The sequence below is a fragment of the Sphaerodactylus townsendi genome, linkage group LG14 (genome assembly GCF_021028975.2).
Source record: "Sphaerodactylus townsendi isolate TG3544 linkage group LG14, MPM_Stown_v2.3, whole genome shotgun sequence".
NCBI classification, from domain to species: Eukaryota; Metazoa; Chordata; class Lepidosauria; order Squamata; family Sphaerodactylidae; genus Sphaerodactylus; species Sphaerodactylus townsendi.
In genome coordinates, this window is record NC_059438.1 from 33,114,408 (window position 1) to 33,142,176 (window position 27,769).

At 51.3% G+C, this 27,769-nt stretch overlaps 1 protein-coding gene across 9 annotated transcripts in view; it reads left to right on the forward strand.

Annotated features, from left to right (window-relative positions):
* SHISAL1 (shisa like 1) overlaps positions 1-27,769 on the forward strand; it is an 83,559-nt gene that overhangs the window by 40,238 nt on the left and 15,552 nt on the right. For 8 of the 9 annotated variants that reach the window (XM_048515455.1, XM_048515457.1, XM_048515459.1 and 5 more), the window contains exons 2-4: positions 8,928-9,027; positions 12,617-12,830; positions 22,855-23,154. In XM_048515455.1, the coding sequence (XP_048371412.1) occupies positions 8,928-9,027; positions 12,617-12,830; positions 22,855-23,154 (614 nt within the window). The remainder of the gene's footprint in view (positions 1-8,927; positions 9,028-12,616; positions 12,831-22,854; positions 23,155-27,769) is intronic. The other variant, XM_048515456.1, reaches the window with a different exon arrangement.

A 27,769-nucleotide genomic window follows, 5' to 3' on the forward strand; every position in this document is an offset into this window, starting at 1 on the left:
CAAACCACCTCTGAACATCTCTTGCCCTGAAAACTAGCTGCAACTTGAGGGCACTTTCCCCCACACCCCCAGCCCCTGCTGCACACCAAATGGAGAGATGTCCCTTAAAAGCTCAATTATTTATATGTGTAATCCAGATGCATGCCATGCAGTAATAACTCAATAGGAAAGTGCTTTTTTAATTGTAAATATGCACTGGATAAGCTGCATGAAAGGTTGAATGGCACGCAGTAGCTTTGAATTTAAAATATTTTTGCTCCAACCATCAAAAGATGCTTGGGAAGTGCTGCTCAGTGGTGGTCACAAACTAGAGGGAACGTTGCTGGGGACTGGTGAGTTTTAAAGGAAAAGCAGCTACATTCTCTTCTCTGAGTAATCCAGGGGTGGGGGGTTTTAGCCAAGGCAAATAGCCCCGATGTTACCTCTTTGTAAGACAAGATTTTGTTCAAGGAAAAGTAGCAGCACTCTCCTTGCTATGTAGGGCGGGGGAGCCAAGAGAAAGAGCCAGCAAAGGAATCTTTATTGCTCAATTTCTGTGCCTTGTTTACATGGTTCTCTCCAAAAGACCTGCCTGACGGCTACCCTGCACTACAGGACAAAGTCAAGATGTACTTTATTGCCTTCCTGACATCATGTTTAGTAGAGCCGGCCGGCTTCAGCACAGACATCCAGCTACTTTCCAAGCAGAGAAGCAGACTGAAAATTACTGAATGTGGGGATCTAACTCTTCTCCATAGTGCCTCATAGGCTGATGTTGAGAAACTGGTATCCCTGCACCAAGCACGTCCATCCCATTAAAATTGTGAAGGGGTGAGATGCAAACATATCCTTTCATGCTACTAAAACAGCTCAATGAATTGGTTTACTGTTACTGGGTTGTGTTTTATTTGTGAAATACACGTGTGTGTTTACAGTGTTAGAAGTTGTTTTGAATTTGCAGTAGGCATAATACCAAAGAAGAGGTGTGTGTTCGTATGTGTGGGGGGGGGGCACTAAGGATGTGTCCCAGGAGCCGAAGGGGTGGCACCCCTAAAAAGTTTGGGTACCACTGGTCTAAATAAACTGTTGTGTTTATTTATTTGTTTATTGCTTACATTTATACCCCGCCATATCTCCGGAGACCCAAGGCGGCTATGAAATGTATGAAATGCATTTGCAGTGGCGGAGATACAAGGGGACGGGGGGGGGTGCACATTGCACCGGGCACACGCCTGGGAAGCACGAAAATCATGCCTCCCCAGGCCTGGCCATCCCCAGCAGCCTGGCCTGTTTTCAGCTGGCAGAAAGCTGTTTTCTGCCGGCTGGAAAAGATAAGGGGGGTAGGAGGCAGGGCTGCGGGGGGCGGAAAACACTCCTGCCATCTACGGCCCTGGGCCTTTGCATTAACAGATGTGTTTCTAATATACCAGAAGCATATCAGCAGGGCTAGAGAGGTGGAGGAAAAAACCGTCTTCAGTCCTGGCCTTTCTGTATCTCCCACATAGGATCTGTATGTGTGGAAGGTGGAGGACAGTTTCCTTTATTAAGATTTGTTCTGTTTTGTTTTCCACTGAGGGGCTGAAGTGTAAACCTGAAGGTTGTCTGTAATATGTGTAAATAAGTGGACTTCTCTATAGAGAGGGAATTTCCATAATGAAAACTAATTGAGCTGGATAAAACACGCGACAGGGTCATGTTTATTTTATGGGTGATTCATTGCATGCTTTCCAGCTGCAAATTATAAAGTGGATTGCTCTCGGTGCATATTACTGAAACTCAAGGTTTGGGAAGATTGTTTTTGAGGACTAATTTTTCCATTTGCAACATAGAGTGGCAAGTTCAAGGCAAGCCCACTTTTAACTGCTATATTTGCAGTTCTGTGGCCATTTATGCATGCTGTACTTGCCCCGAGGCTGTTTGCTGCACAGTGGGCTCTCCCTGCATTTCTTAGTTTAAACATGAGAAAGGGCCCCGCTGATTCCTCCAAGCCTAGCAGCCATTTTGCTTGCCCTCTGCTTCCAGGTCATATCTGCAATCTCTGGCTCATTCCGCACATGCAAAATAATGCACTTTCAAACTGCTTTCAGTGCTCTTTGAAGCTGTGCGGAATGGCAAAGTCCACTTGCAAACAGTTGTGAAAGTGGTTTGAAAACACATTATTTTGCGTGTGGGGAAGGGGCCTCAGTTTTGGGACTGAAAGACTTCGACAATACATCAGTTTTGGGAGGTTGCATACCACGTTTGGAAGGGAGACATTTCATTGTTCTGCAGCCCCTGCGATAGACCTAAAGTGTTGGATTAAAAAAAAACTAATTCTCATTGATGCCTTGGAAATGCCAGCTGAGGAGTAGGCAAAACTGTTCCTGCATGGGCAGGAGGAGGTGGAGAGGAGCGCAAAACCTGAAGCAAGCCGCTGTACTTCAATTTTCCAGTGCAAGGAGGGGAAAAGTTGCAGTTTGTGGTTTCATTTTCAGTGGCAGAAATCACCTTTAGGACATCTCTCTGACCTTCCTTAAAAAGGATCAAAGTTTATCCATCCAATTCTTGAAAAATTCCCAGGCCCATCACGGAAAACAAGGCTTGACCGGCTTCTTTCTAAGACAAACCCCCAAATCTCAAGCCAAATATCAAAGTTCTGTCTACTACTTTATAAACCCCACAGCCTACAAGTCTCCAAAGAGGCTTATTGAAGCTCGGTTTTAAAGTATCCCTTGGCAGGGAAGGAAATGAGCGTTTTTACTTCCCTAATCTTGATATCCTTGCTGCCTAAGGGGATAGCTCGTCTAGTCTGTTATTTTTTTGTTTGTTTGCTAGTTAAAGATGGTATTTTTAAAAATTAAATTAAAAGAGATAGACAACCCACTCAAGACTTGTTTGATTCATTTGCCACACCTTTCTTCCCCCAAAGTGGCTTTCATCATTTTCCTCACCTCCATTTTACCCTCCCAGCAACTCACCAAAATCACTTAGGCCAGGGGTCTTCAAACTATGGCCCTCCAGATGTTCATGGACTACAATTCCCATCAACCCCTGCCAGCAAAGTGGTAGGGCTCATGGGAATTGTAGCCTTGAACATCTGGAGGGCCATAGGTTGAAGACCCCTGGCTTAGGCTGAGAGTCTGTGTGGCTGGCCCAAGGTCACCCCAGCCAGCTTTCATGGCAGAGTGAGGGGGTGGGGTTGAACCTGGTTCTTCCAGATCTTAGTCCTGCATGCTCACCACTACACTATGCTGGCTTCTACTCCTCTATAGTTATATTCAGTGGTGGAATTCTAATAATTTTAAAACCGTTTCGTCCCCTCCTCTGCTGCACTCCCCCTGCTGCCCACTTACCTGATGTGGAGGAACTTCTTGTGAGGGTGGAGTGGGGCAATGGGGCCTTGCTGCTGCTGCTGCTCTGAAAGCCCCTTGCCCCCCTGGGAGAGGGTGCTCCAAGGTGCTCTGGGGCTCTAAAAGCTGCTTTTAACAACCGGTTCTCTGAACTGAACAAAAAATTAGGTACCGGTTCTACCGAACTGGTGCGAACTGGCTGAATCCCACCACTGCTTATAGTTATATTGAAAATGACTAAAGGAGCTAGTTTGACTAATTGCACCTTTTGGAGGTCTAGCTCACCTCCCTGTATTCTTATTATCTGTTTCATCAATATTGACTGCATGACTTTGATTGAGAAAGCTGGATTGATTGCATAACAGCCTTTGTGGTACTAGCTTACCTCATAAGTTGTTATAGGAGCTTTGATCCTACGTTTGTAAGAGAGTGTTTCAATCTTCAGAGGCAGGTGACATGCCTTTGATGGTGCCATCCATACACGTGTGTGAAACATTAGGAGCAAACAGTACCAGGCCATTGCCACACAACCCGGAAAACTCACAACAGTCATGAAAGTCTTCAACAATACAATAAGATTACTGCTTATAAATGTGAAAGCAGAAGGTATAGACAAGTGAAATATATGTAGGACTCTGGTTCGGTTTTGTTAGTTACTGGAATAGGCTTAATCTTCTGTTGGAATCAAAGAGCAGGTGCTGGAATGTATTTAAAATAACTGACTGGAATATTTATATGTTGCTGCATGATAATCTACTAACAATCATTATCTTATTGCCAGAAAGTAGCGTAATGTATAGGCATGCTACCGTGTGGTGTAGTGATTAAGGACAGGTAGATTCTAATCTGGAGAATCGGGTTTGATTCCCCACTCCTCCACCTGAGTGGCAGAGGCTTATCTGGTGAACCAGATGTGTTTCCACACTCCTACATTCCTGCTGGGTGACCTTTGGCTAGGCACAGTTCTTTCCTAATTCTCTCAGCCCCACCTACCTCATAATGTTTCTGTTGTGGGGAGAGGAAGGGAAAGGAGCTTGTAAACCACCTTGAGTCTCCTTACAGAGATAAAGGTGGAATATAAATCCAATCTCTGGCCCCTTCCGCATACGCAAAATAATGCATTTTCAAACCACTTTCACAACTGTTTGCAAGTGGATTTTGCTATTCTCAACAGCTTCAAAGAGCACTGAAAGCAGTTTGAAAGTGCATTATTCTGCATGTGCAGAATGAGCCTCTTCTTCTACTACTACTGTAGAAATGTAGTGTGTGATATGATATGTGGTGTATGATGATGTTGATGGAAAGCAGCAAAAATTTAAAACAGGTTTCTCTATTCTTATGTTACGGGATTAGTTTAAGATGAGTTGGTTAGGGAGAGCTACCCATATCGCTGCTGTAACAGAAGAATCTGTTACCACAGCTGTCAGTTGTGGTAACAACTGAGTTACCACAACTGTCAGTTACCACTGACACAAGAAGTGAAATATGTCAACGTGAACTGAAAGCCATCAACATACAGAGGAGATCATTTTCAGAGGTGTTGTCTTTGCTGAGGAATGGCCACCTTCTGCAGAAGATATACAAATGGTTGCTGTCAGCAGAAACCGTCAGACCATATTGCTGTCTGAATTCTACCAGATGGTTATATTCTCCTGGTTTTCTAACAACGCAGTCCTCAGTAGAATTACTTCATTTCAATGAACTTAGACTGGAATAACTCTGCTTAGGATGTGCTGTAAGGCTTTTGACAAACATTCAAATCTTTTTTTCTTCCTTTTTTTAACCCCCTTGGCTGTTTTTTGATACTTATGTCTTTTCGCCTACTATTGTTATTGGATCTGATTTATTTATGGGATTTGTTTGTTTACGGAATTATGGATATTTATTTATGGAATTAATACAGAAATCTCGGGGCAGCTTACGATATTAAAAGCAATCATGAAAGCATCGTTGTATCGGATGAGCAGCATTTAAGGGATTTGAGCAAGGGTCATAAGTCAGATGCTGTTGCCAAATACTTCAATTCAGCGTTGAGGCTTCCAAATAAGAGAGCATGATTTTTGTATAGGCTCAGCTCGGTCCTCCCTTGTTGTTTAACAGTGATGAAATTCACATAACTGTAAAGAATATCTTAAGGAGCCTCGTCACGGAATGTGGTAAGCTGCAGTACGTGATGCCAGTAAAGGCGTACGTATGTATGTAAGCTGCAGTACTGTAGTCAAAGCTCTGCTCACGACCCGAGTTTAATTCCCAATAGAATTTGGTTTTAGGAAGCCAGCTCGAAGCTCAGCCTTCCATCCTTCTCAGGTTGGTAAAATGAGTACGCAGGTTGCTGGCATTAAAGTGTAGATCCCTGGGGAAAGCCGTGGCAAAGCACCCCATACACAAAGTCTGCCTAGTAAACGTTGCGATGTGACTGCCTACCTTTACCTTTAAAGAATATTTTGCTTGTTTGTGGACCATCCTCCTATTGTGTTCTCTACAGGTAGACTCCAGGATTTAGCCTATGTAGTTGCTTCCTACTCTGGTGACAATGCTCTAAAATTCACGTACCAACAAGCAATAATTTGTCTTATGAAAAGTATAATTTATTATCATTTATCCTTCATCTCCTGATAATAAACTCCTATTAATAAAGTCATACAAGGCAGACAGAACTCAGACACCACCAGAATTCAGAGAGTATTCCTATGCAGATGGGAGCAGGAAGATATTGGGGTAGAGCAGTGGTGGGATTCAGCCAGTTCACACCACTTCGGCAGAACCGGTTGTTAAAATGGTGCTTGTAAACAAACAGTTGTTAACTTATTTGAACCCCACCACCAGAACCGGTTGTTAAATTATTTGAATCCCACCACTGGGGTAGAGGATCTGAAAGCTGACCAATGAGACATAGCTGCTTATGTATTCTCCATCCAATTCTGAGAGATGTTGGGACAAAACCACCTATGACCTCCATTCCATCGCTAATCTTGTGCAACACCAGCTCTGTGAGCAATGAAACTGCATTCCAATGTAAGCTGGTGGGTGCCATGATGGGGCTGTTGAGGTGGGGGGATTTGCTTTCGCTTATGCAGGGGCAATATTATCACTTCTGGCTGAGGCCTTGGAATTCTGTGGCTGGGAAGAGACTCCAAGGCAGACAGTGTGAACTGTTTGCTTTTCATGTGGGGGTAAGGATCTTACATTCATATTCTCAAGAGTCTGGCGCGCTTTTCGCCAGAACTCCCTTTTTATGTTCCTGACATGTCTTCAATAAAAGCCTTGAACCAATCAAGGGAATTATTATCTGAACGGGGAATCTGACAGTGGAGGAGGAGAAAATGTATGTGCCTTGCATAACAAACATCTGGTTAGGAAAAAATGATGGGGTGTAGTAGCCAGGATTGTAGTAGCCAGGGTGTAGTAGCCAGAATCAAACCCGGTTCCTCCAGATTAGAGTACACCTGCTCTTAACCACTACACCACTGCTGCTCCTGGTGTAACTGGTGTAATATCATATACAAGACCATAGTTAAATATCACTTTAGCCATGAACATTATTTTTCCTTAGTACTCTGTTCCCTCTGCTCTTTGCAATAAAAGAATAATACTGTTTTACTTTATAAGAATGCTATCATTATTGCTATACAATATATGAAGCTGTTGAAACGCATGTGTATTTGTTCGTAAATAAATTCACTTCTCATCAATTCACATAGTGCTTTACAACAAAAGCAGAGAGAAAGAAAGCTGGTTTCCACTGTGTGAATTTGTGGACTGAAAGGCTTATTGTGAACTAATGTGCACGTTACTGGGATTTCATTGCATCAGGAACGTTCTGAGATCGATGTTCCTTTTGAGGGAGGTGTGGAGAGAACCCTTTCTATTCTTTTTCAAAGGATTATATGGCAGTTTGTATTTTACTTGTCACATTTTTTAAAAAAAAACCTATCCTATATGTTGGTAAGGCTATAGGGAAAAGTTTACATTTCATGAAGTTGGCCCATCATTATTGGAGTCAGAGAGCTAAAAAAATTATTTGGATATCTTGTAACTTGACAACCCTAATACAGGAAGAGCTTAGAGAGGAATGGGAGAGTTTTATGGAAACTGAGGCCCCTTCCGCACATGCAAAATAATGCGTTTTCAAACCACTTTCACAACTGCTTGCAAGTGGATTTTGCTATTCCACACAGCTTCAAAGAGCACTGAAAGCAGTTTGAAAGTGCATTATTCTGCATGTGCGGAATGAGCCTAAGGCTGATTCCACATGGGCCAAAAACAGTGGTGTGAAAAAGGTGTGAAAACAGTGCAAAGGGGTTTAAAACAGTGTAAAAGTGTACACCATTTTCATACCGTTTTCACACTGCTGTTTTTGGCCCATGCGGAATCAGGGCAACACTCTGGGAGAGGAATATAAGAAGTGAAAGAGTAAAAGGTACGGTTTGGAGTGGATGAGAGTCTGTTTCCCCAGCTCCCCCTGCCCCAAAAGCGGAGAAGCTCTTCACGATGAAAAACGAAGCAGACAAGCGCCCTCCTCCAAGCCCCCAAAACTCGGATAAGCAGAATTTGTGGGAGAGGGTCCCTCCACGTGATTCCCCAATGTGTCCCACCACAGTCAACGTTGCGCAAAGCTGGCCCCGGAAGAGCACAGAGCTCAGAAGGGGGAAGCTTCCAGGCACATTCACTGGCCTCAATATGTGGTGGCTACAGGCAGGCACATAGGTCAGGGAGGGTTCACGGGTTCAAACCCCTCCCATTACACATCCGGCTTGCTTGAAACAATGCGTGGAATGGAACAGCTGGAAAATTTCTCAGTCACCGAACCCACCACGTAAAAAATCTATACCTACGGCACTGGCCACAGGGTATGGGAGAGTGGCCAGTTATCCCAGTGGTACATGAGGCTGAGGAAGTCTGCAACCAGTACTACAAACACACCCAGCAGTGCACCACCCCTGGGTCTGGATCAGTGCTCAATAGGTTCAGATCTCCCAGCTCACAAAGCGTGATCCTATCAAAAAAACGCAGAGCAGGGTGGAGACATTAATTCAAGATGGTGCCCAAAAAACAACAGCCAATCAGAACACAGGACACTGGGGATGTTTACACATGCGCGGTTTCGCTTGCAGTGTAGATACTAAAGACCCAAGCTCGTGCAAAATAAACTGGAGTATTTCCTCTTGGTCTTCACTCGAATCCTTTGCGGAAACAGGCAGCCAGGCGAAGGGAGAAACCGGGATAAAATAGACCTGGATTGTAAGATACCGATTGTAACCTGCTATAATTGTGCCATGCAGAAACGGCCCATGATAAACTAGGAATTTGAACCCGTTGTCCCAGACTTTGGTACGACACTGTAACCATTATGCCATGCCAGCTGTCACTTTGCACATTTGGATAGTAGAAGTGCCCATTTTTCTCTTTTTAGGTAGAACCAGCGTAAAATCTTTAGGGATTATTTTTAGCATTCTTTTGATGCTAAAGATTATGGTTGCTCAGAACCATATCTCAGGGCCTTTTCACACATTACAATTTTAGGCATACAGTTTTGAATGACTGGATAATTAAACCTGTGTTTACGTGCCTCTAGATTGCCCATGTTCTTTAACCTTACAATGGCATCTTGTCACACAGGCAATTTTCGAACGGATCAATGAAAACAAAACGATGACAAGTTGTGGTCTACAGTCCTTGAATACACTGATGATTGTATTTTCTGTGCTTCTACCAACAGGTAAGGATTTTTTAAAAAATTATAATTGTAGTTGTGTTAGTTTCTTAGAGAAAAGTGTTTTAAAGGGCCTTAAAGGAGTTTTATTTCGTGAGCTATAACCTTCCAAAGATCGTGCCACAATAAATTGGTTCGTGCTAAGATATCACTAGATCTTCTCTCGTTTTTGTGTGATAAATCTCTCCCAGTATGATTTGAGAGGGAGAACTAATTGGTTACACCATAATTAATCCTAGCAAGTACAAATTGGTACATTATACATAGTTGAAATATCTTCAGTTGCTTTGATGCAGCAAATATAATCTGTCTGATTAGTAGCCTGCAGTTTGTGATGTGTGCCCTCATCTTCAGCAGCAGATACATCCCATAAGCTCAGCATGAATGTAGTTTTAATGCAACTTCTGGTCTTTCCATAGTTAGGAAAAATATTAAGTATCACTCAGTGTTGTATAGAGTGTAGTAATCTGAAGAGGTTTGAGATGAGAGGGAACAAGCTAAATCCCATCAATATTCCTTGATTGGAATATTGATGCAGCAGTGGCGTAGAGGTTAAGAGCTCGTGTATCTAATCTGGAGGAACCGGGTTTGATTCCCCGCTCTGCCACATGAGCTGTGGAGGTTTATCTGGGGAATTCAGATTAGCCTGTACACTCCCACACACGTCAGCTGGGTGACCTTGGCCTAGTCACAGCTTTTCGGAGCTCTCTCAGCCCCACCTACCTCACAGGGTGTTTGTTGTGAGAGGGGAAGGGCAAGGAGATTGTCAGCCCCTTTGAGTCTCCTACAGGAGAGAACGGGGGGATATATATCCAAACTCTTCTTCTTCTTCTTCTTTGTGGAAGAATGTTCTGGTATGTGTCCCAGCTCTGTTGATTAACCAACATGTAAAATCTGAATGAGAAAGGTTCAATTATTTGTGGTTTCCGGTCTGATTGGCCAAGTTAACAACTACATTAGCCAGCTCTCCGTTCTCCCGTACCGGCACATTCCAGCCAAGCATAGATCATCTTCTCAACTTGCCAGGGGTTGATATTGGGGTAAAATAACCCTACAGACTCTTTTTTTTCCTGTAGGGAATGATGGATGTACTCAGTTGGCCCACAGCTCAAACCTCGATGTTCATTTCACCAACTTTATCCCATTCCTTCATTTTCCCAAACAGGATTTACTCTCTGCTGCCATCAGCAGGGCACTTAGAAGAACAGTTAAAATTCCGTCCATTTATCTCCATCCATTCATTTAACGCTTATAAACTGACAAGTCGTGAGCAAAAGAAATGGGTTATTTTGTAAACGACATAATATCTAGAATTCATAAATATATCATTCCATTCCACTCCATTTATTCATTCATTCATTCATATTTCTATTCTGCCCTATCCCAAAGGTCTCAGGGCGGGTCACAACAGTTAAAAACCCAACAAAACATCCAAATATAACATTAAATATTAAAACTATGAAAATGCCTACAACATCCCAAAACAGTAGATTAATAAATAGATTATAAAAGAACACATGGCGATTTACAGTTTAATGAAGCTTATCTACTGCTAAAATTCAGAATCCCCTCTTTATTTCAGCCACCATGTAGGTAGGAGGGGAAAAAATGGAAATATCAGTTTTAAGAGATATTCCTAAATATCAGTTTTAAGAGATATTCCTAAGCAGACAGACTCTCCCGGCTTCTTTTTTGTACTTTGATCAACATGAGCCAAAACACGAGCCTTATCCATGCCCACAAAGATCAGATACATTTCAGGAAAGGAATATGTTATGCTTATTATAAGTGTATAATATAAGCTTGTTATGCTTATTATAAGTATATAAATAACTATTGATTGCTCCAAGTAAAAGCATACAGTTGATCAGTGAAAGACTATATGCATGTGAACACATTAAAAAACTGAGTAAGTATAAATGCAATTCTTCTTTCCCTTGGTCTAAACTTTATCTAAACCTTATCCCTGTGATGTTGACAGTGCAAGCAATAATGGTTCTGACTAAAGCGGCACTTAAATAAGATTCTCTAAGGCTAAAAGAGAATCTGCACTATTTTCCCTGGCGGGAACAGGACCCTTTCTCTTCTGCCACACACTGCACGACTGGATTGTCATCTTTCAATGAGACAGGGTATAGCAAATGTATTTTCTTTTAAACGTTACAGAGGTTAAAAACTGCAGCTAAAGAAAGGGCAGCTCTTTGGAGATAATTCACTACCAAATTAATGTGGCTTAGCTGAGAAAAAATGTTGCTGGATTTTTGTATTTATTATGTTTAAAAGTCTGACATAAACTGCTAGGAATAATAGTAGTACTTCAGGCCTGTGGTATTTTAACTTTTTTGCAAACCGCTTTACAGCAAACCAATTCACTGTATTATTTACTAACATGGCCACTGTAAATGTATCTAACCTCTATTCACAAAACCTTTTTTGTTGTTCCTTTGCTGTAAAGCAAACTATGTTGGCATTACCCTGATATAGTGCGATTTTAAAATACTGTTAGCGTATCCTAGCCATAATTTTATATTGTGTATTTGGTAAGTCATCAATCTTGTTTCTCATCATAGAAAGGCAACAGAGCAGTCCCTTATTCATTTTTCACTTGTCTCACACCGTATGCTTTGACTTTGGATAATAGAAGTACTGGAGATTAATGGCAAAATGTGAGTGCAGCTCCATCCGCAACAGTGCCCGCTTACAAGGCTATGCAAATCTTCCAGAGACACACTCAGGTGGTGAGGCTGCTTAACTATTTTGCTGGTTAGACTTTGATGTTTTTGTGCATGGAATACCCCAGGGCTCTGTCCTAGACCCTGCGCTATGCAAAAATTTTATGAATTTAATCGTTGGATGAGAAAATTGTGGGGATGTACATTAGATTTGCAGATGACCCAAAGCTGAAACAGATAGCTAACACTGAAAGAGAGTCAGGATTCAAAAGGGTCTTGACAGATCTGAACACTAAGTCAAGACCAACAAAACGGATTTCTGTCGCTGGAGCAGATTATTGAGCTGGTGGTCTGTGGAGCATCTAGGGAAAAAAAATGGATTGCTTATTAGGAGCCAGGATGAGTTTATCAGGAATACATAATGCCAGAACAACTGAATCTCTTTTTCACTGAAGGAACTTGCTTTGTGTCTGATCTCAATGGTATAGAGGCAAACAGGTGCAAAACAAATACGGTGCTTCCTTTCCCCAAGTCAAAATACCTGCGCCACCCCTAGATCCTGAGACTGCTGTTGGGTTTGCTGGGAGAAAAAGGCAGGTACATCATATTCCTGACAGCAGCTTCAAACAGAGGAGTGCAATCTTGGTTGGGAAATGCCCCCCTCTTCCAGAATTACCATGCTTCCAGTTGAAATACAAACAGTTTATTTTTTAAATCATATTTCAGGCACAGCTTCTCTATGAGACTTTATGCAACCTTTTTTCCACTAGGGCACTCAGTTTGTGCAGTTTGGGGTGTGGATTTGGTCTCCCTTGCACGGCTGTGGTGTGTGGGAAGAATCTGCAAATGCTTGGGCTACATAAATGCTAAGTTGGCCAGCCATTGCTAATGAGTTACCAAGAGAATTGCTCTTTGCCTTACAGCGCTGTCTGCACATTTTCGAGTCTGTGAGCCATATACAGACTACAAGGGCCGTGAACATTTTGGATTCCACTGCCCACGCCTTTCTGACAATAAAACGTACATCTTTTGCTGTCACCATAACAACACCGTGTTTAAATACTGCTGTAATGAGACGGAGTTTCAGACTGTTATGCAGATGAACCTAACGGTGAGCGCAGATGGATACATGCATAAGTAAGTAAATTAGCTGGAATGCTTTATTTTCAAAGTTTGTTCTGGAGTATGATCAGAATTGCAATTGAAGCAGGTACCACAAACATTGTTGAAATTTTGTATCAATGTTTATAAATAAGTAAGAAGAAATGTCAAGGAAGGAGGAGAGGGAATTGACATTTTCTAAACAGTACAGATGTTGTATGACTAATTGTTCATGCTGTGAATATTAATCACTTGACGTCACTTGCATTTCAACAGAGAGGTACATTTGATTATGTTTGATTATATATATATATAAGCCATTTGATTATATGCCCTGGAGTTGCCTTAGATTCTTCTTCATATTTTAAACTCTGTGGCTACCTCTCCATTGTTGGATCTTTGAAGGTACCTTTCAAAAGTATTTTGAAGTGTTTTCTTTTTCTTTTTAATGTTTGTTCATAACCTTTTTTGAATTATAAAATTAAAACAGAGTCTGAGATTCCTGTTGGCATCTACACAAATTAACAAATAAAACACTATTTACATACATTGATACTTATAACTAACATAGACTTCCAACCTTTGCCCAAATCTTCCTTTGTTTAGTTTTACTGGAAAACTGTATCTAGATAAAAATTAGTTTTTCTTTGCTGACCTTTTGGGTTTTCCAAGCTTATTAAAAAGCGTTATCTCTAAATTATTAAGCAAAGGATAACAAATAATACAATACAAGTTAACTGTTTAGGATTCATCAAAACCAACTTCCATCTAATTTGTTTACATACCATCTATAGCCCTCCGGGATGCCGGGAAGGTCTTTAAAAATTACACTAATGAGGTCCAGATAGAATGCATACCTAGAAAACTCTTAAAATATATCAGGAGCAAGAAAAAGCAATTGGGCCTTTAGATCATAAAGGAATAAAAGGATTGCTAAAGGAAGATGGAGAGATGGAAATACATTGAATTAATTCTTTGCATCTGCTTTTACTGTGGAAAGTACACTGGAATGCTGTTTTTAGGAAGGGTATCTGAAGAACTTTATCAAATTGAAGCAATATGAGATGACATTCTAGAACTAATGGGCAAACTGAAAAACTAATAATTCTGCAGGTCCAGATGGTGAATCTCCGAGGCTTCTTCAAGATCTCAAATGTGAATTTGTCAATCTACAACAGGGGTCTGCACCCTGTGGCTCTCCAGATGTTCATGGACTACAATTCCCATCCCCCCCCACCCCCCCCCCCCCCCACCCCCCCCCCCCCCCACCCCCCCCCCCCCCCACCCCCCCCCCCCCCCACCCCCCCCCCCCCCCACCCCCCCCCCCCCCCACCCCCCCCCCCCCCCACCCCCCCCCCCCCCCACCCCCCCCCCCCCCCACCCCCCCCCCCCCCCACCCCCCCCCCCCCCCACCCCCCCCCCCCCCCACCCCCCCCCCCCCCCACCCCCCCCCCCCCCCACCCCCCCCCCCCCCCACCCCCCCCCCCCCCCACCCCCCCCCCCCCCCACCCCCCCCCCCCCCCACCCCCCCCCCCCCCCACCCCCCCCCCCCCCCACCCCCCCCCCCCCCCACCCCCCCCCCCCCCCACCCCCCCCCCCCCCCACCCCCCCCCCCCCCCACCCCCCCCCCCCCCCACCCCCCCCCCCCCCCACCCCCCCCCCCCCCCACCCCCCCCCCCCCCCACCCCCCCCCCCCCCCACCCCCCCCCCCCCCCACCCCCCCCCCCCCCCACCCCCCCCCCCCCCCACCCCCCCCCCCCCCCACCCCCCCCCCCCCCCACCCCCCCCCCCCCCCACCCCCCCCCCCCCCCACCCCCCCCCCCCCCCACCCCCCCCCCCCCCCACCCCCCCCCCCCCCCACCCCCCCCCCCCCCCACCCCCCCCCCCCCCCACCCCCCCCCCCCCCCACCCCCCCCCCCCCCCACCCCCCCCCCCCCCCACCCCCCCCCCCCCCCACCCCCCCCCCCCCCCACCCCCCCCCCCCCCCACCCCCCCCCCCCCCCACCCCCCCCCCCCCCCACCCCCCCCCCCCCCCACCCCCCCCCCCCCCCACCCCCCCCCCCCCCCACCCCCCCCCCCCCCCACCCCCCCCCCCCCCCACCCCCCCCCCCCCCCACCCCCCCCCCCCCCCACCCCCCCCCCCCCCCACCCCCCCCCCCCCCCACCCCCCCCCCCCCCCACCCCCCCCCCCCCCCACCCCCCCCCCCCCCCACCCCCCCCCCCCCCCACCCCCCCCCCCCCCCACCCCCCCCCCCCCCCACCCCCCCCCCCCCCCACCCCCCCCCCCCCCCACCCCCCCCCCCCCCCACCCCCCCCCCCCCCCACCCCCCCCCCCCCCCACCCCCCCCCCCCCCCACCCCCCCCCCCCCCCACCCCCCCCCCCCCCCACCCCCCCCCCCCCCCACCCCCCCCCCCCCCCACCCCCCCCCCCCCCCACCCCCCCCCCCCCCCACCCCCCCCCCCCCCCACCCCCCCCCCCCCCCACCCCCCCCCCCCCCCACCCCCCCCCCCCCCCACCCCCCCCCCCCCCCACCCCCCCCCCCCCCCACCCCCCCCCCCCCCCACCCCCCCCCCCCCCCACCCCCCCCCCCCCCCACCCCCCCCCCCCCCCACCCCCCCCCCCCCCCACCCCCCCCCCCCCCCACCCCCCCCCCCCCCCACCCCCCCCCCCCCCCACCCCCCCCCCCCCCCACCCCCCCCCCCCCCCACCCCCCCCCCCCCCCACCCCCCCCCCCCCCCACCCCCCCCCCCCCCCACCCCCCCCCCCCCCCACCCCCCCCCCCCCCCACCCCCCCCCCCCCCCACCCCCCCCCCCCCCCACCCCCCCCCCCCCCCACCCCCCCCCCCCCCCACCCCCCCCCCCCCCCACCCCCCCCCCCCCCCACCCCCCCCCCCCCCCACCCCCCCCCCCCCCCACCCCCCCCCCCCCCCACCCCCCCCCCCCCCCACCCCCCCCCCCCCCCACCCCCCCCCCCCCCCACCCCCCCCCCCCCCCACCCCCCCCCCCCCCCACCCCCCCCCCCCCCCACCCCCCCCCCCCCCCACCCCCCCCCCCCCCCACCCCCCCCCCCCCCCACCCCCCCCCCCCCCCACCCCCCCCCCCCCCCACCCCCCCCCCCCCCCACCCCCCCCCCCCCCCACCCCCCCCCCCCCCCACCCCCCCCCCCCCCCACCCCCCCCCCCCCCCACCCCCCCCCCCCCCCACCCCCCCCCCCCCCCACCCCCCCCCCCCCCCACCCCCCCCCCCCCCCACCCCCCCCCCCCCCCACCCCCCCCCCCCCCCACCCCCCCCCCCCCCCACCCCCCCCCCCCCCCACCCCCCCCCCCCCCCACCCCCCCCCCCCCCCACCCCCCCCCCCCCCCACCCCCCCCCCCCCCCACCCCCCCCCCCCCCCACCCCCCCCCCCCCCCACCCCCCCCCCCCCCCACCCCCCCCCCCCCCCACCCCCCCCCCCCCCCACCCCCCCCCCCCCCCACCCCCCCCCCCCCCCACCCCCCCCCCCCCCCACCCCCCCCCCCCCCCACCCCCCCCCCCCCCCACCCCCCCCCCCCCCCACCCCCCCCCCCCCCCACCCCCCCCCCCCCCCACCCCCCCCCCCCCCCACCCCCCCCCCCCCCCACCCCCCCCCCCCCCCACCCCCCCCCCCCCCCACCCCCCCCCCCCCCCACCCCCCCCCCCCCCCACCCCCCCCCCCCCCCACCCCCCCCCCCCCCCACCCCCCCCCCCCCCCACCCCCCCCCCCCCCCACCCCCCCCCCCCCCCACCCCCCCCCCCCCCCACCCCCCCCCCCCCCCACCCCCCCCCCCCCCCACCCCCCCCCCCCCCCACCCCCCCCCCCCCCCACCCCCCCCCCCCCCCACCCCCCCCCCCCCCCACCCCCCCCCCCCCCCACCCCCCCCCCCCCCCACCCCCCCCCCCCCCCACCCCCCCCCCCCCCCACCCCCCCCCCCCCCCACCCCCCCCCCCCCCCACCCCCCCCCCCCCCCACCCCCCCCCCCCCCCACCCCCCCCCCCCCCCACCCCCCCCCCCCCCCACCCCCCCCCCCCCCCACCCCCCCCCCCCCCCACCCCCCCCCCCCCCCACCCCCCCCCCCCCCCACCCCCCCCCCCCCCCACCCCCCCCCCCCCCCACCCCCCCCCCCCCCCACCCCCCCCCCCCCCCACCCCCCCCCCCCCCCACCCCCCCCCCCCCCCACCCCCCCCCCCCCCCACCCCCCCCCCCCCCCACCCCCCCCCCCCCCCACCCCCCCCCCCCCCCACCCCCCCCCCCCCCCACCCCCCCCCCCCCCCACCCCCCCCCCCCCCCACCCCCCCCCCCCCCCACCCCCCCCCCCCCCCACCCCCCCCCCCCCCCACCCCCCCCCCCCCCCACCCCCCCCCCCCCCCACCCCCCCCCCCCCCCACCCCCCCCCCCCCCCACCCCCCCCCCCCCCCACCCCCCCCCCCCCCCACCCCCCCCCCCCCCCACCCCCCCCCCCCCCCACCCCCCCCCCCCCCCACCCCCCCCCCCCCCCACCCCCCCCCCCCCCCACCCCCCCCCCCCCCCACCCCCCCCCCCCCCCACCCCCCCCCCCCCCCACCCCCCCCCCCCCCCACCCCCCCCCCCCCCCACCCCCCCCCCCCCCCACCCCCCCCCCCCCCCACCCCCCCCCCCCCCCACCCCCCCCCCCCCCCACCCCCCCCCCCCCCCACCCCCCCCCCCCCCCACCCCCCCCCCCCCCCACCCCCCCCCCCCCCCACCCCCCCCCCCCCCCACCCCCCCCCCCCCCCACCCCCCCCCCCCCCCACCCCCCCCCCCCCCCACCCCCCCCCCCCCCCACCCCCCCCCCCCCCCACCCCCCCCCCCCCCCACCCCCCCCCCCCCCCACCCCCCCCCCCCCCCACCCCCCCCCCCCCCCACCCCCCCCCCCCCCCACCCCCCCCCCCCCCCACCCCCCCCCCCCCCCACCCCCCCCCCCCCCCACCCCCCCCCCCCCCCACCCCCCCCCCCCCCCACCCCCCCCCCCCCCCACCCCCCCCCCCCCCCACCCCCCCCCCCCCCCACCCCCCCCCCCCCCCACCCCCCCCCCCCCCCACCCCCCCCCCCCCCCACCCCCCCCCCCCCCCACCCCCCCCCCCCCCCACCCCCCCCCCCCCCCACCCCCCCCCCCCCCCACCCCCCCCCCCCCCCACCCCCCCCCCCCCCCACCCCCCCCCCCCCCCACCCCCCCCCCCCCCCACCCCCCCCCCCCCCCACCCCCCCCCCCCCCCACCCCCCCCCCCCCCCACCCCCCCCCCCCCCCACCCCCCCCCCCCCCCACCCCCCCCCCCCCCCACCCCCCCCCCCCCCCACCCCCCCCCCCCCCCACCCCCCCCCCCCCCCACCCCCCCCCCCCCCCACCCCCCCCCCCCCCCACCCCCCCCCCCCCCCACCCCCCCCCCCCCCCACCCCCCCCCCCCCCCACCCCCCCCCCCCCCCACCCCCCCCCCCCCCCACCCCCCCCCCCCCCCACCCCCCCCCCCCCCCACCCCCCCCCCCCCCCACCCCCCCCCCCCCCCACCCCCCCCCCCCCCCACCCCCCCCCCCCCCCACCCCCCCCCCCCCCCACCCCCCCCCCCCCCCACCCCCCCCCCCCCCCACCCCCCCCCCCCCCCACCCCCCCCCCCCCCCACCCCCCCCCCCCCCCACCCCCCCCCCCCCCCACCCCCCCCCCCCCCCACCCCCCCCCCCCCCCACCCCCCCCCCCCCCCACCCCCCCCCCCCCCCACCCCCCCCCCCCCCCACCCCCCCCCCCCCCCACCCCCCCCCCCCCCCACCCCCCCCCCCCCCCACCCCCCCCCCCCCCCACCCCCCCCCCCCCCCACCCCCCCCCCCCCCCACCCCCCCCCCCCCCCACCCCCCCCCCCCCCCACCCCCCCCCCCCCCCACCCCCCCCCCCCCCCACCCCCCCCCCCCCCCACCCCCCCCCCCCCCCACCCCCCCCCCCCCCCACCCCCCCCCCCCCCCACCCCCCCCCCCCCCCACCCCCCCCCCCCCCCACCCCCCCCCCCCCCCACCCCCCCCCCCCCCCACCCCCCCCCCCCCCCACCCCCCCCCCCCCCCACCCCCCCCCCCCCCCACCCCCCCCCCCCCCCACCCCCCCCCCCCCCCACCCCCCCCCCCCCCCACCCCCCCCCCCCCCCACCCCCCCCCCCCCCCACCCCCCCCCCCCCCCACCCCCCCCCCCCCCCACCCCCCCCCCCCCCCACTGGAGTGCCAAAGGTTCGCCACCACTGCTATAGAGGGTTCCTCATATTTTCTGGTGTCTCTTTCCTTGTGCCTCTGAAATTCTGTCATGTTTCCGTAAGACTAAAAGAACTATGACCCCAATCTTTTAAACTCATCTAATTGTATTCTGTTTTGTTTTATATGGATGGGATTCTCTACTTTTTTCCTCCTTTGAGTCTACAGGATAGAGTAGATGGTATCTTTTAAGAACTAATTCAGTGGAACAGTGAAATGAATGGGACGTTCCTAACTCAAATCTTACCTCAGTCACATTCTCACCAATACTTTTAAGCAAGCTATTCCTCACTGCCAGTTCCTCATCGGTAATAAGAGCATAATAAAGACCTGTATTGCCGAGTTGTTGCCATAGAATTAGTGATCATGTAAGTGAAACGCTTTAGCAACTTGGGGAAAGCGTTATATCCACCTAGAATAGTGATATATGTTTTATTGACTGCATGGCTCCTACAGAGTTTGTGGCAATAGATTCTGTTGGTGATTCCACTTAATACAGTGTTTGGCTATCACTTGTCTAACTTTGTAACCTCCAGTAAGAAGCTTGATGGTGTAAGTGGTATACTTCTGAAAGACCTAAGAAAACGTCAAAAAAACTGATAGGGGCTCCTTCCACACATGCAGAATAATGCACTTTCAAACTGCTTTCAGTGCTCTTTGAAGCCGTGTGGAATGGCAAAATCCACTTGCAAACAGTTGTGAAAGTGGTTTGAAAACGCATTATTTTGTGTGTGCAGAAGGGGCCTAAGATGAATACTTCCTTGCCCATCTGCTGTGGACATGCATACCTTCTTTAAAGAGCAGTTTTCTATTCCCTTTTAAACAACAGCCTTTTCAGAGAGTATGCCTACTCCTTCCTGTTCTCCTGCAGAGTAGAAAAATCAACTTTACACCTAAATAGGTCTCAGTTGGAACGTATGTTTGTACTGTAAGACTTATCTGACTGAAAACCTGTTTCATGTTACTGGAATTTAATTCTGTTTCAATACTGGGCTAGTGAATGGAGCTTGTGGGAAGAGAATCATGCCATCATTCTCGAAAGACGGGAAATCCATTTTGATTAAACAACCTCCAATTAAATTGGCTGCTCTTAGTTTCCCTATTTCTTGGCATCATAAAAGGAACAAATAAAAAGTTTTCTTTCCCCCCTTATTCAAGCATAATGTGTAGCGTCCAAATGTAATCTGTGTGGCATTCCAGACAGCTGAGCATCTAGAATAATATAGAAGCAACCTAGGCTGTGACCACTTTTGTGTGTACTGCAAGATTTTTTTTTAACGTGAGAGAGCATTCAAACATCTGAAAACCGTAAGTGGTGTTATCCAACAAGAGCCACATCACATGTTTCTGCTGTTCAGGTAGCTGGGTGTTTAGAAGTTAGTATCAGCAAGTCCTTCCCACTTTACATTTGTAGATATGGGAGAGACTTTCAGCCACTTCTTCTGTTTTCTGCTGTGTATAGGTAATAGCATGTTTTAAAGCAAAGCAAAGCCTTTATTGGCATACATAGAACAACAGCAACAAAACACAACAAACATAAAAATTTTAAAAGGCAAAAAGGATAACCTCAGATGAATACATATTATTACTGGCTCTGAATTATTTCCGTAAAAAAACTTGCAACCTCTTCACAAAAAACAGAATCAGAATTGTTCAACAAGAGAAATAATCTAATCAAATCTGTTAACTCAGATTGGAAGAGAGGGTGTAGATTGACATATTTAGATCTAATTTTAGCAAATTTGGTGCAATGTAATAGCTGGTGAGCCAATGTTTCGACTACCTTAGAATTACAGCTACACAACCTTTTAGATTTTTCCAGGTTATTAAACCTGCCATGTAGTAAGGCAGATGGCATAACATTGAATCTAGCAATTGTGAAGGCTCTCCTTGAGCAGGGGTTAGTTAAAAAAATATAAGTAGTGGGCCGTACGACCCTGCTCAAATGGAATTAAAAATTGTGTGGGAGAGCAAGTTCTTTTAGCTGCTAGATACAGTTCTGCGAACTCCCAATCTAAGAGGCGGTCTTTGAGTAGTTTGTACGCTTCTGAGCAGGAAAGAGAGTAGAGTGATTCGAGAGACAAACCAATAGATACCATTTTATTTTCAATCAGAGAAAACCAGGGGTTAGCCTGTGTGTCTGGGAGTATTAAGGAAACAAGGGAATGTTCAGATGGAAGATAAAGAAGACGCAGCCAAAATTTAAAAGCTCTAAGCCAGGCTTTAAGTTCCAAGGAACTTTGCCCAAGTTCCAAACATAGGGCTGCATAGGGGGCAATAGCATGTTGAAAACTTAGAAGTATGGCCGTCACTGTCCATAATCGGCATGTTAGTGGCCCCGCCCACATTTTTCATCCCATGTTCTTGTAGATCTTTTGGCTCCACCTTGGAGAAACCAAAACTAGCTCCCAGTCACACAGCTAGTACCACCACCACAACATGCCTTGCTTTTGTCTGGTTCTTGGAGGCATCCGTTGGAAAGTGCCTGAATGGCAAACAGCATAATAAATCTCTCCACTTGAATCCCCTCATTTGCCCATATTCCCTGCAACCGCCCAGCAACTGTGGGGAACTTCTTCTTTTCTTTTTTTTTAAGAGAGCCCAAACAGGCTCAGGACAATGCCGTGGCAGGAAGGAAGGATCTTGCAGCAGTGGCGCAGTGGTTAAGAGTAGGTGCATTCTAATCTGGAGGAACTGGGTTTGATTCCCCGCTCTGCCGCTTGAGCTGTGGAGGCTTATCTGGGGAATTCAGATTAGCCTGTGCACTCCCACACACTCCAGCTGGGTGACCTTGGGCTAGTCACAGCTTTTCAGAACTCTCTCAGCCCCACCCACCTCACAGGGTGTTTGTTGTGAGGGGGGGAAGGGCAAGGAGATTGTAAGCCCCTTTGAGTCTCCTACAGGAGAGAAAGGGGGGAGATAAATCCAAACTCTTCTTCTTCTTGCCTTCTCCACAAGTAGTTTTCCGATATGTAGGGAGGTTATTTCACTGTGAAGTAACCCCCCCTCCCCCTGTGTGATTTTCACATGGGAAAACTGCTTGTGGGGGGAGGCAGGAATCCTTCCTCCCCACTGGTGCAGTTGTGGGATTGTTTGCATTTTCATCATCATCATCATCATCATCATCATCATCATCATCATCATCATCATCATCATCATTATTATTATTATTATTATTATTATTTAATAAGAGGTTCCTCGCTATTGCTGTGTGGCTGTGGGGAACATGGGCAAACCAGTGTAAACAGCTGAACAAATGTATCACGTAGATCCAGCATGGTGTAGTGGTTAAGAGTAAGTGGTTAAGAGTAAGTGTACTCCAATCTGGAGAACAGGGCTTGATTCCTCACTCCTCCACTGGTAGAATCTTATCTGGTGAATTAGATTTGTTTCCCTGCTCCTACACACGAAGCCTACTTGGTGACCTTGGGCTAGTTAGAACTCTTTCAGCCCCACCTACCTCACAAGGTATCTGTTGTGAGGAGAAGAAGGGAAAGGAGTTTGTGAGCCCCTTTGAGTCTCCTTACAGGAGAGAAAGGGGGGTATAAATGCAAACTCTTCTTCTAGTTTGCCTCTGTACTGAGCAATGTCAATCATCAACAAAATGCATGCTCCCAGAACACCCAGTGTTGTAGCATTGTGGAAGCTAAGCTTATCAGGTATATCTGCTTGAGAGAATACTGGGAAGAGAGAGCTGTATGAGTAAATAATAGTTGCCTATGTGTATAAAATGAATGACTAGGCCAAATAAAATAATGGCAGTAATTAACGTCTGCTTTTCTTATTTCTTTTTGCAGTAATTACAGTGCATTGTTAGGAGTGTGGATCTATGGGTTTTTTGTTGTGGTCTTGCTGGTACTAGACCTTTTATATTACTCTTCAATGAACTATGACATTTGCAAACTGTACCTAGCAAGATGGGGAATCCAGGGAAAATGGATGAAGCCGGAACCAAGCCGGTGGATTAAACCTTCTCAGGACCCAAGACAAGTACAGCCTCAGCCTCAATCTCAGCTTCAAGCATCACAAGTTGTCCATGCATTCAAAGGAGAAGCTTTAAATCCATCACTGATGTCTTTTCCGAGTTCTACAGCCTGGTAAGTGAAAGGGTGTGGGGTCTTTTTCATCTCATATATCAGGGGTGGCCAACCTATGGCACCCCAGATGTTCATGGACCACAATTCCCATCACCCCCTGCCAGCATGGCCAACTGGCTGATGGGAATTGTAGTCCATGAACATCTGGAGTGCCATAGGTTGGCCACCCCTGTATATCGTTTTATTTGACAGAGGTCAAAGAAACGGAATTACATTCTATAGCAATGAGAGAAGCGATTTTGTAAACGTATTTAAAGTAGGCACACTTGAAGATTTAGATGTTGCATTTAGCATTGCTGTATCTATGCTCACGTCACAATTAGGTGGTCCTAAGGTGATTAGGGTTGCGTGGCGTAGTGGTTAAGTGTTTGCACTGCCACTCATGCGGTCAGGAGTTCGAGCCCCCTGTGGGTCAGATATCCTGGCAGCTGGCTCATGGTCAACTCAGCCATCCATCCATTCCTTGGTCAGTAAATGAGTACTTAGCTCATAGCTAGGGGGTAAAGAATAGCCGGGGAAAGCAATGGCAAACTACCCCACAAAAACAGCTTGCCTATGAAATCGCTGCTTGCAGTGGTATCCCAGGGTTGGACACGACTGAATGGATAACTTTACCTTTTTAAGGCGATTAAGGAGGTTGAAATAGTTCAGATGGGGGGACACTATTTTGAGCCTCCTTCCGTATTTTAAAAATACCTGCATGTAGAAAATAAGATTAGCAGTTCTGCCACTTGTAACCTCAGCTCTCTTCAAGGAGCTCCTTGTGCACTACTTTGTATAATCCAGATGGATGGAGAAGCATGTTGAATTGACCTGAGATTTTCCAAAGACAGCAGACTGCTTCTGGCAGACCATATCCACAGGACGCCAGACTATAATAAGATATAAGGATTTCAGGATACATCCTGTGGCATAATTATTAATTTCACGTTTCTAAATTGTTATCTGGTTAAAATAATTACTGCAGAGGAAAACAAGCTTTTGCATATTTAATCTGAGAAGGGCGTGATTTGTTCTCCTGGTTTCCAGTATGCCATCATTTTCGGTAAATGTTTTATGCGAAAACAGCAACTTGGATTTACATGCAGTGCTGTGCAACTTTCCAGACACTGTCTGTGGGGCAGGCTTTAGAAACATGGTTGTATGTTCACTGTTGGACTAAATTTAGCAGTGAATTTTTAAAAAGGCAGGACATAGACATAGACAAGCCTTTATTGGCATTCCAAAATACAATAAAACAATTGTCCATAAAAAAAGGCAGATAGATACAGCAGCCATTCAGAGTCTTATCAATAGTTTAGTCCAAATGGACTCATCAAAAGTGCCCTTCCTATACACCTCTCCACAGACCAGACTGAAAACCCACCAACAGAGCCCAGGCATCACAACAGCATACAGTATCAACACTCCACTATAAGACACAGAGTTTGTGAGAATGGCACCTAACACAGAACAAGGGACAGGGGGGCGAGGAAATGGGCAAACAATTGATTTGACTCCCATAGGTTGCCACAGCCTTCAGTTGTCACTCCATCTGGCAATCAATAACAAAACCACCACATCTCAAATGAATCACCCGCTGGTTATTTGACTTTGGGTGACCTGTATGTCCCCAAAGGTTGCTGGCAGAGGTAGGGCACTATGCACCAGAAGTAAATAGTTAATGTGAGCAAATATTGTTGTTAAGTTATGATGATAGCAATCTATCGCTTAATATCCATCTAGCTATGCATCTATAATCTTTAAAAGATATTTTGCATACGCTTTCGCAAAAGTTAAGCATCTGATTTATCTAAGATTAAAGGAATCCTAAGAGCACCAGTTAAATGATTGTATAGGAGTGAAGCAATGATGGGTTGGGTCATTCTGATCTTGGCAAATCTTGCACAATGAAACAGAGTGTGCTCCAGTGTCTCTACTTGGCCTGAATTGCATGGGCATAGCCTCTTTTGTTTATCTATGCGTTGGTATCTAAGGCAGGACATAAACATTTTAATAAATAAACATCTACATTAATTAGCCATCATAGCAGTTAACGTTTTTATTTATTTACTTCCTTTATCACCTACGCTTTCCCCCTAGTACAGTGGTTCTTAACCTTCCTAATGCCGTGACCCTTTAATACAGTTCCTCATGTTGTGGTGACCCCCAACCCTAACATTTCTCCATTTTACAGATGGAGAACACTGATGCAGAGAGTCTTAGGCGACCCCTGTGAAAGGGTCGTTCGACCAGGGGTCCCGACCCCCAGGTTGAGAACCACTGCCCTAGTAGCGTCACAAAGGGGCCATATTGGTACATTTTGTTGTGTGTAGCAGGTTTAAAGAGTCAGCCTTTAAAGAGTCAGTTTAAAGAGTACGTTCGTTATTATACAGTGTTATATTTTCAGCCGTGGCGTAGTGGTTAAGAGCAGGTGTACTCTAATCTGGAGGAACCGGGTTCGATTCCCCGCTCTGCTGCCTGAGTTGTGGAGGCTTATCTGGGGAATTCAGATTAGCCTGTGCACTCCAACACATGCCAGCTGGCTGACCTTGGGCTAGTCACAGCTCTACAGAGCTCTCTCACTTACCTCACAGGGTGTTTGTTGTGAGCGGGAAAGGGAAAGGAGATTGGAAACCCCTTTGAGTCTCCTACAGGAGAGAAAGGGGGGGGATATAAATCAAACTCTTCTTCTTCTCTTTTCTTCCTGGTCTCGATGGAGGGAGCGACAAATGCCACTCATGCCATTTAAAGGGTCTGATGTGTTATAGTGCTTGTATGAATGTGTCACTGATTAATGCTCCTAAATGCAGAAGTCTGGCAGAGTACGTTGTACGGTGGAGAATTGGCTTGGGGATTCCAGAAACATCATGCACCAGATACCAATTTCCCAATATTCCAAATCATTCATCTCTTTTTAATTCCTTTCGCTGTTTATTTATACTCCATCTTTTTTCATAAGACTAAAAGCAGGCTAGAAAATAAAAGTAATGTACTTGCACAGCACAGTGGACAATGGTGTAATATGGAATTAAAGGATTATGTGAATAACAAACTGCCTAAGGCAAGTTATAACATAGACAGTGTAGAAGGTGGAGTTACCGTGGTGGAAAACAATGCAGTGTGAGCAGTATGAAACCTAGATTTGCAATAGACTACAATCCTGTTTCCTTATAAAGGCACCTTCCCAAACGGTTCCTTTTTGTTGCAGCCCTAATTCCTTCAAAAAGTTCCGTCCTAAACATTTCTGCTTAGCACATTTTTTTGGAATGGTAGAAGCAAACTCTATGCTGGGGATAATTAGGAAAGGAATTGAGAATAAAACTGCAAAGATTGTCATGCCCTTATATAAAGCAGTGGTGCGACCGCACTTGGAGTACTGTGTCCAGTTCTGGTCGCCACATCTCAAAAAGGATATTGAGGAGATAGAAAAAGTGCAGAGAAGGGCAACAAGGATGATTGAGGGACTGGAGCACCTTCCCTATGAGGAGAGGCTGCAGCGTTTGGGACTCTTTAGTTTGGAGAGGAGACGGCTGAGGGGGATATTGGATTGGGAATCCTATAAAATTAGCCATGGGGTGAAAATGTTGACAGAGAGAAATTTTTAAGTATGCATGGGGTAGAAAATGTTGACAGAGAACACCTCTCTTTCTCACAATACTAGGAACCAGGGGGGGCATTCATTGAAAATGCTGGGGGAAGAATTAGGACTAATAAAGAAGGAAACACTTCTTCACCCGCACCTGGCATTGTGATTGAAGTGTTTGAGAATATGCTGCCACAGGAGGTGGTGATGGCCACTTAGTCCTGGATAGCTTTAAAAGAGGGTCTTTGGACAAGATTTATGGATGGAGAAGTCGATCTTTATGGCTCACCAATCTTGATCCTCTTTTGAGTCACTGGAGATTTGCCAAGAATGCTCAGTTAGCAGACCAAGGTGCTCCAAGGAGGCGGCAGCAGCAGAAGGCCCTTGCTTTCACCTCCTGCATGTGAGCTCCCAAAGGCACCTGGTGGGCCACTGCGAGTAGCAGAGAGCTGGACTAGATGGACTCTAGTCTGATCCAGCTGGCTTGTTCTTATGTTCTTATGTTCTTAAGCTCAGGAGCCTTCCTCCAAGAGACAGGCAAATAGTTTAAAAGTAGATGAGCGTCCTCAAAAATGAATGAACATTCAAAATAAGGTGAATATGAGTCATAACTTCCTCCCAGAAAAACTGAATGACTGGAGACACCCGAAACATGTCATCTAGTCCTGGTGACTTGTCAGTTTGCAGTTTGTAAGTTCTCCAGTTTCTTCCCTTGTCACCACCATCTGTCCAAGCTCATCTACATCCTTCCCAACAAAACATCTGTTCAGGAACAGGTATCTGCTACATATCTGCAGCAGTAAAGACAGATGAGAAGGATTCATTCAGCCTCTCGGCAATCACCTTCTCCTCCTTTCGTCCTGCTTTAATTCCGTGTCATCGAATGATCCAACTTTTTTTCCAAGTTGGTTTCCTGCTCTTGATGTATTTCAAGGACTTGACTCAAGGGCTCATTCCGCACATGCAGAATAATACACTTTCAAACTGCTTTCAGTGCTCTTTGAAGCTGTGCGGAATAGCAAAACCCACTTGCAAACAGTTGTGAAAGTG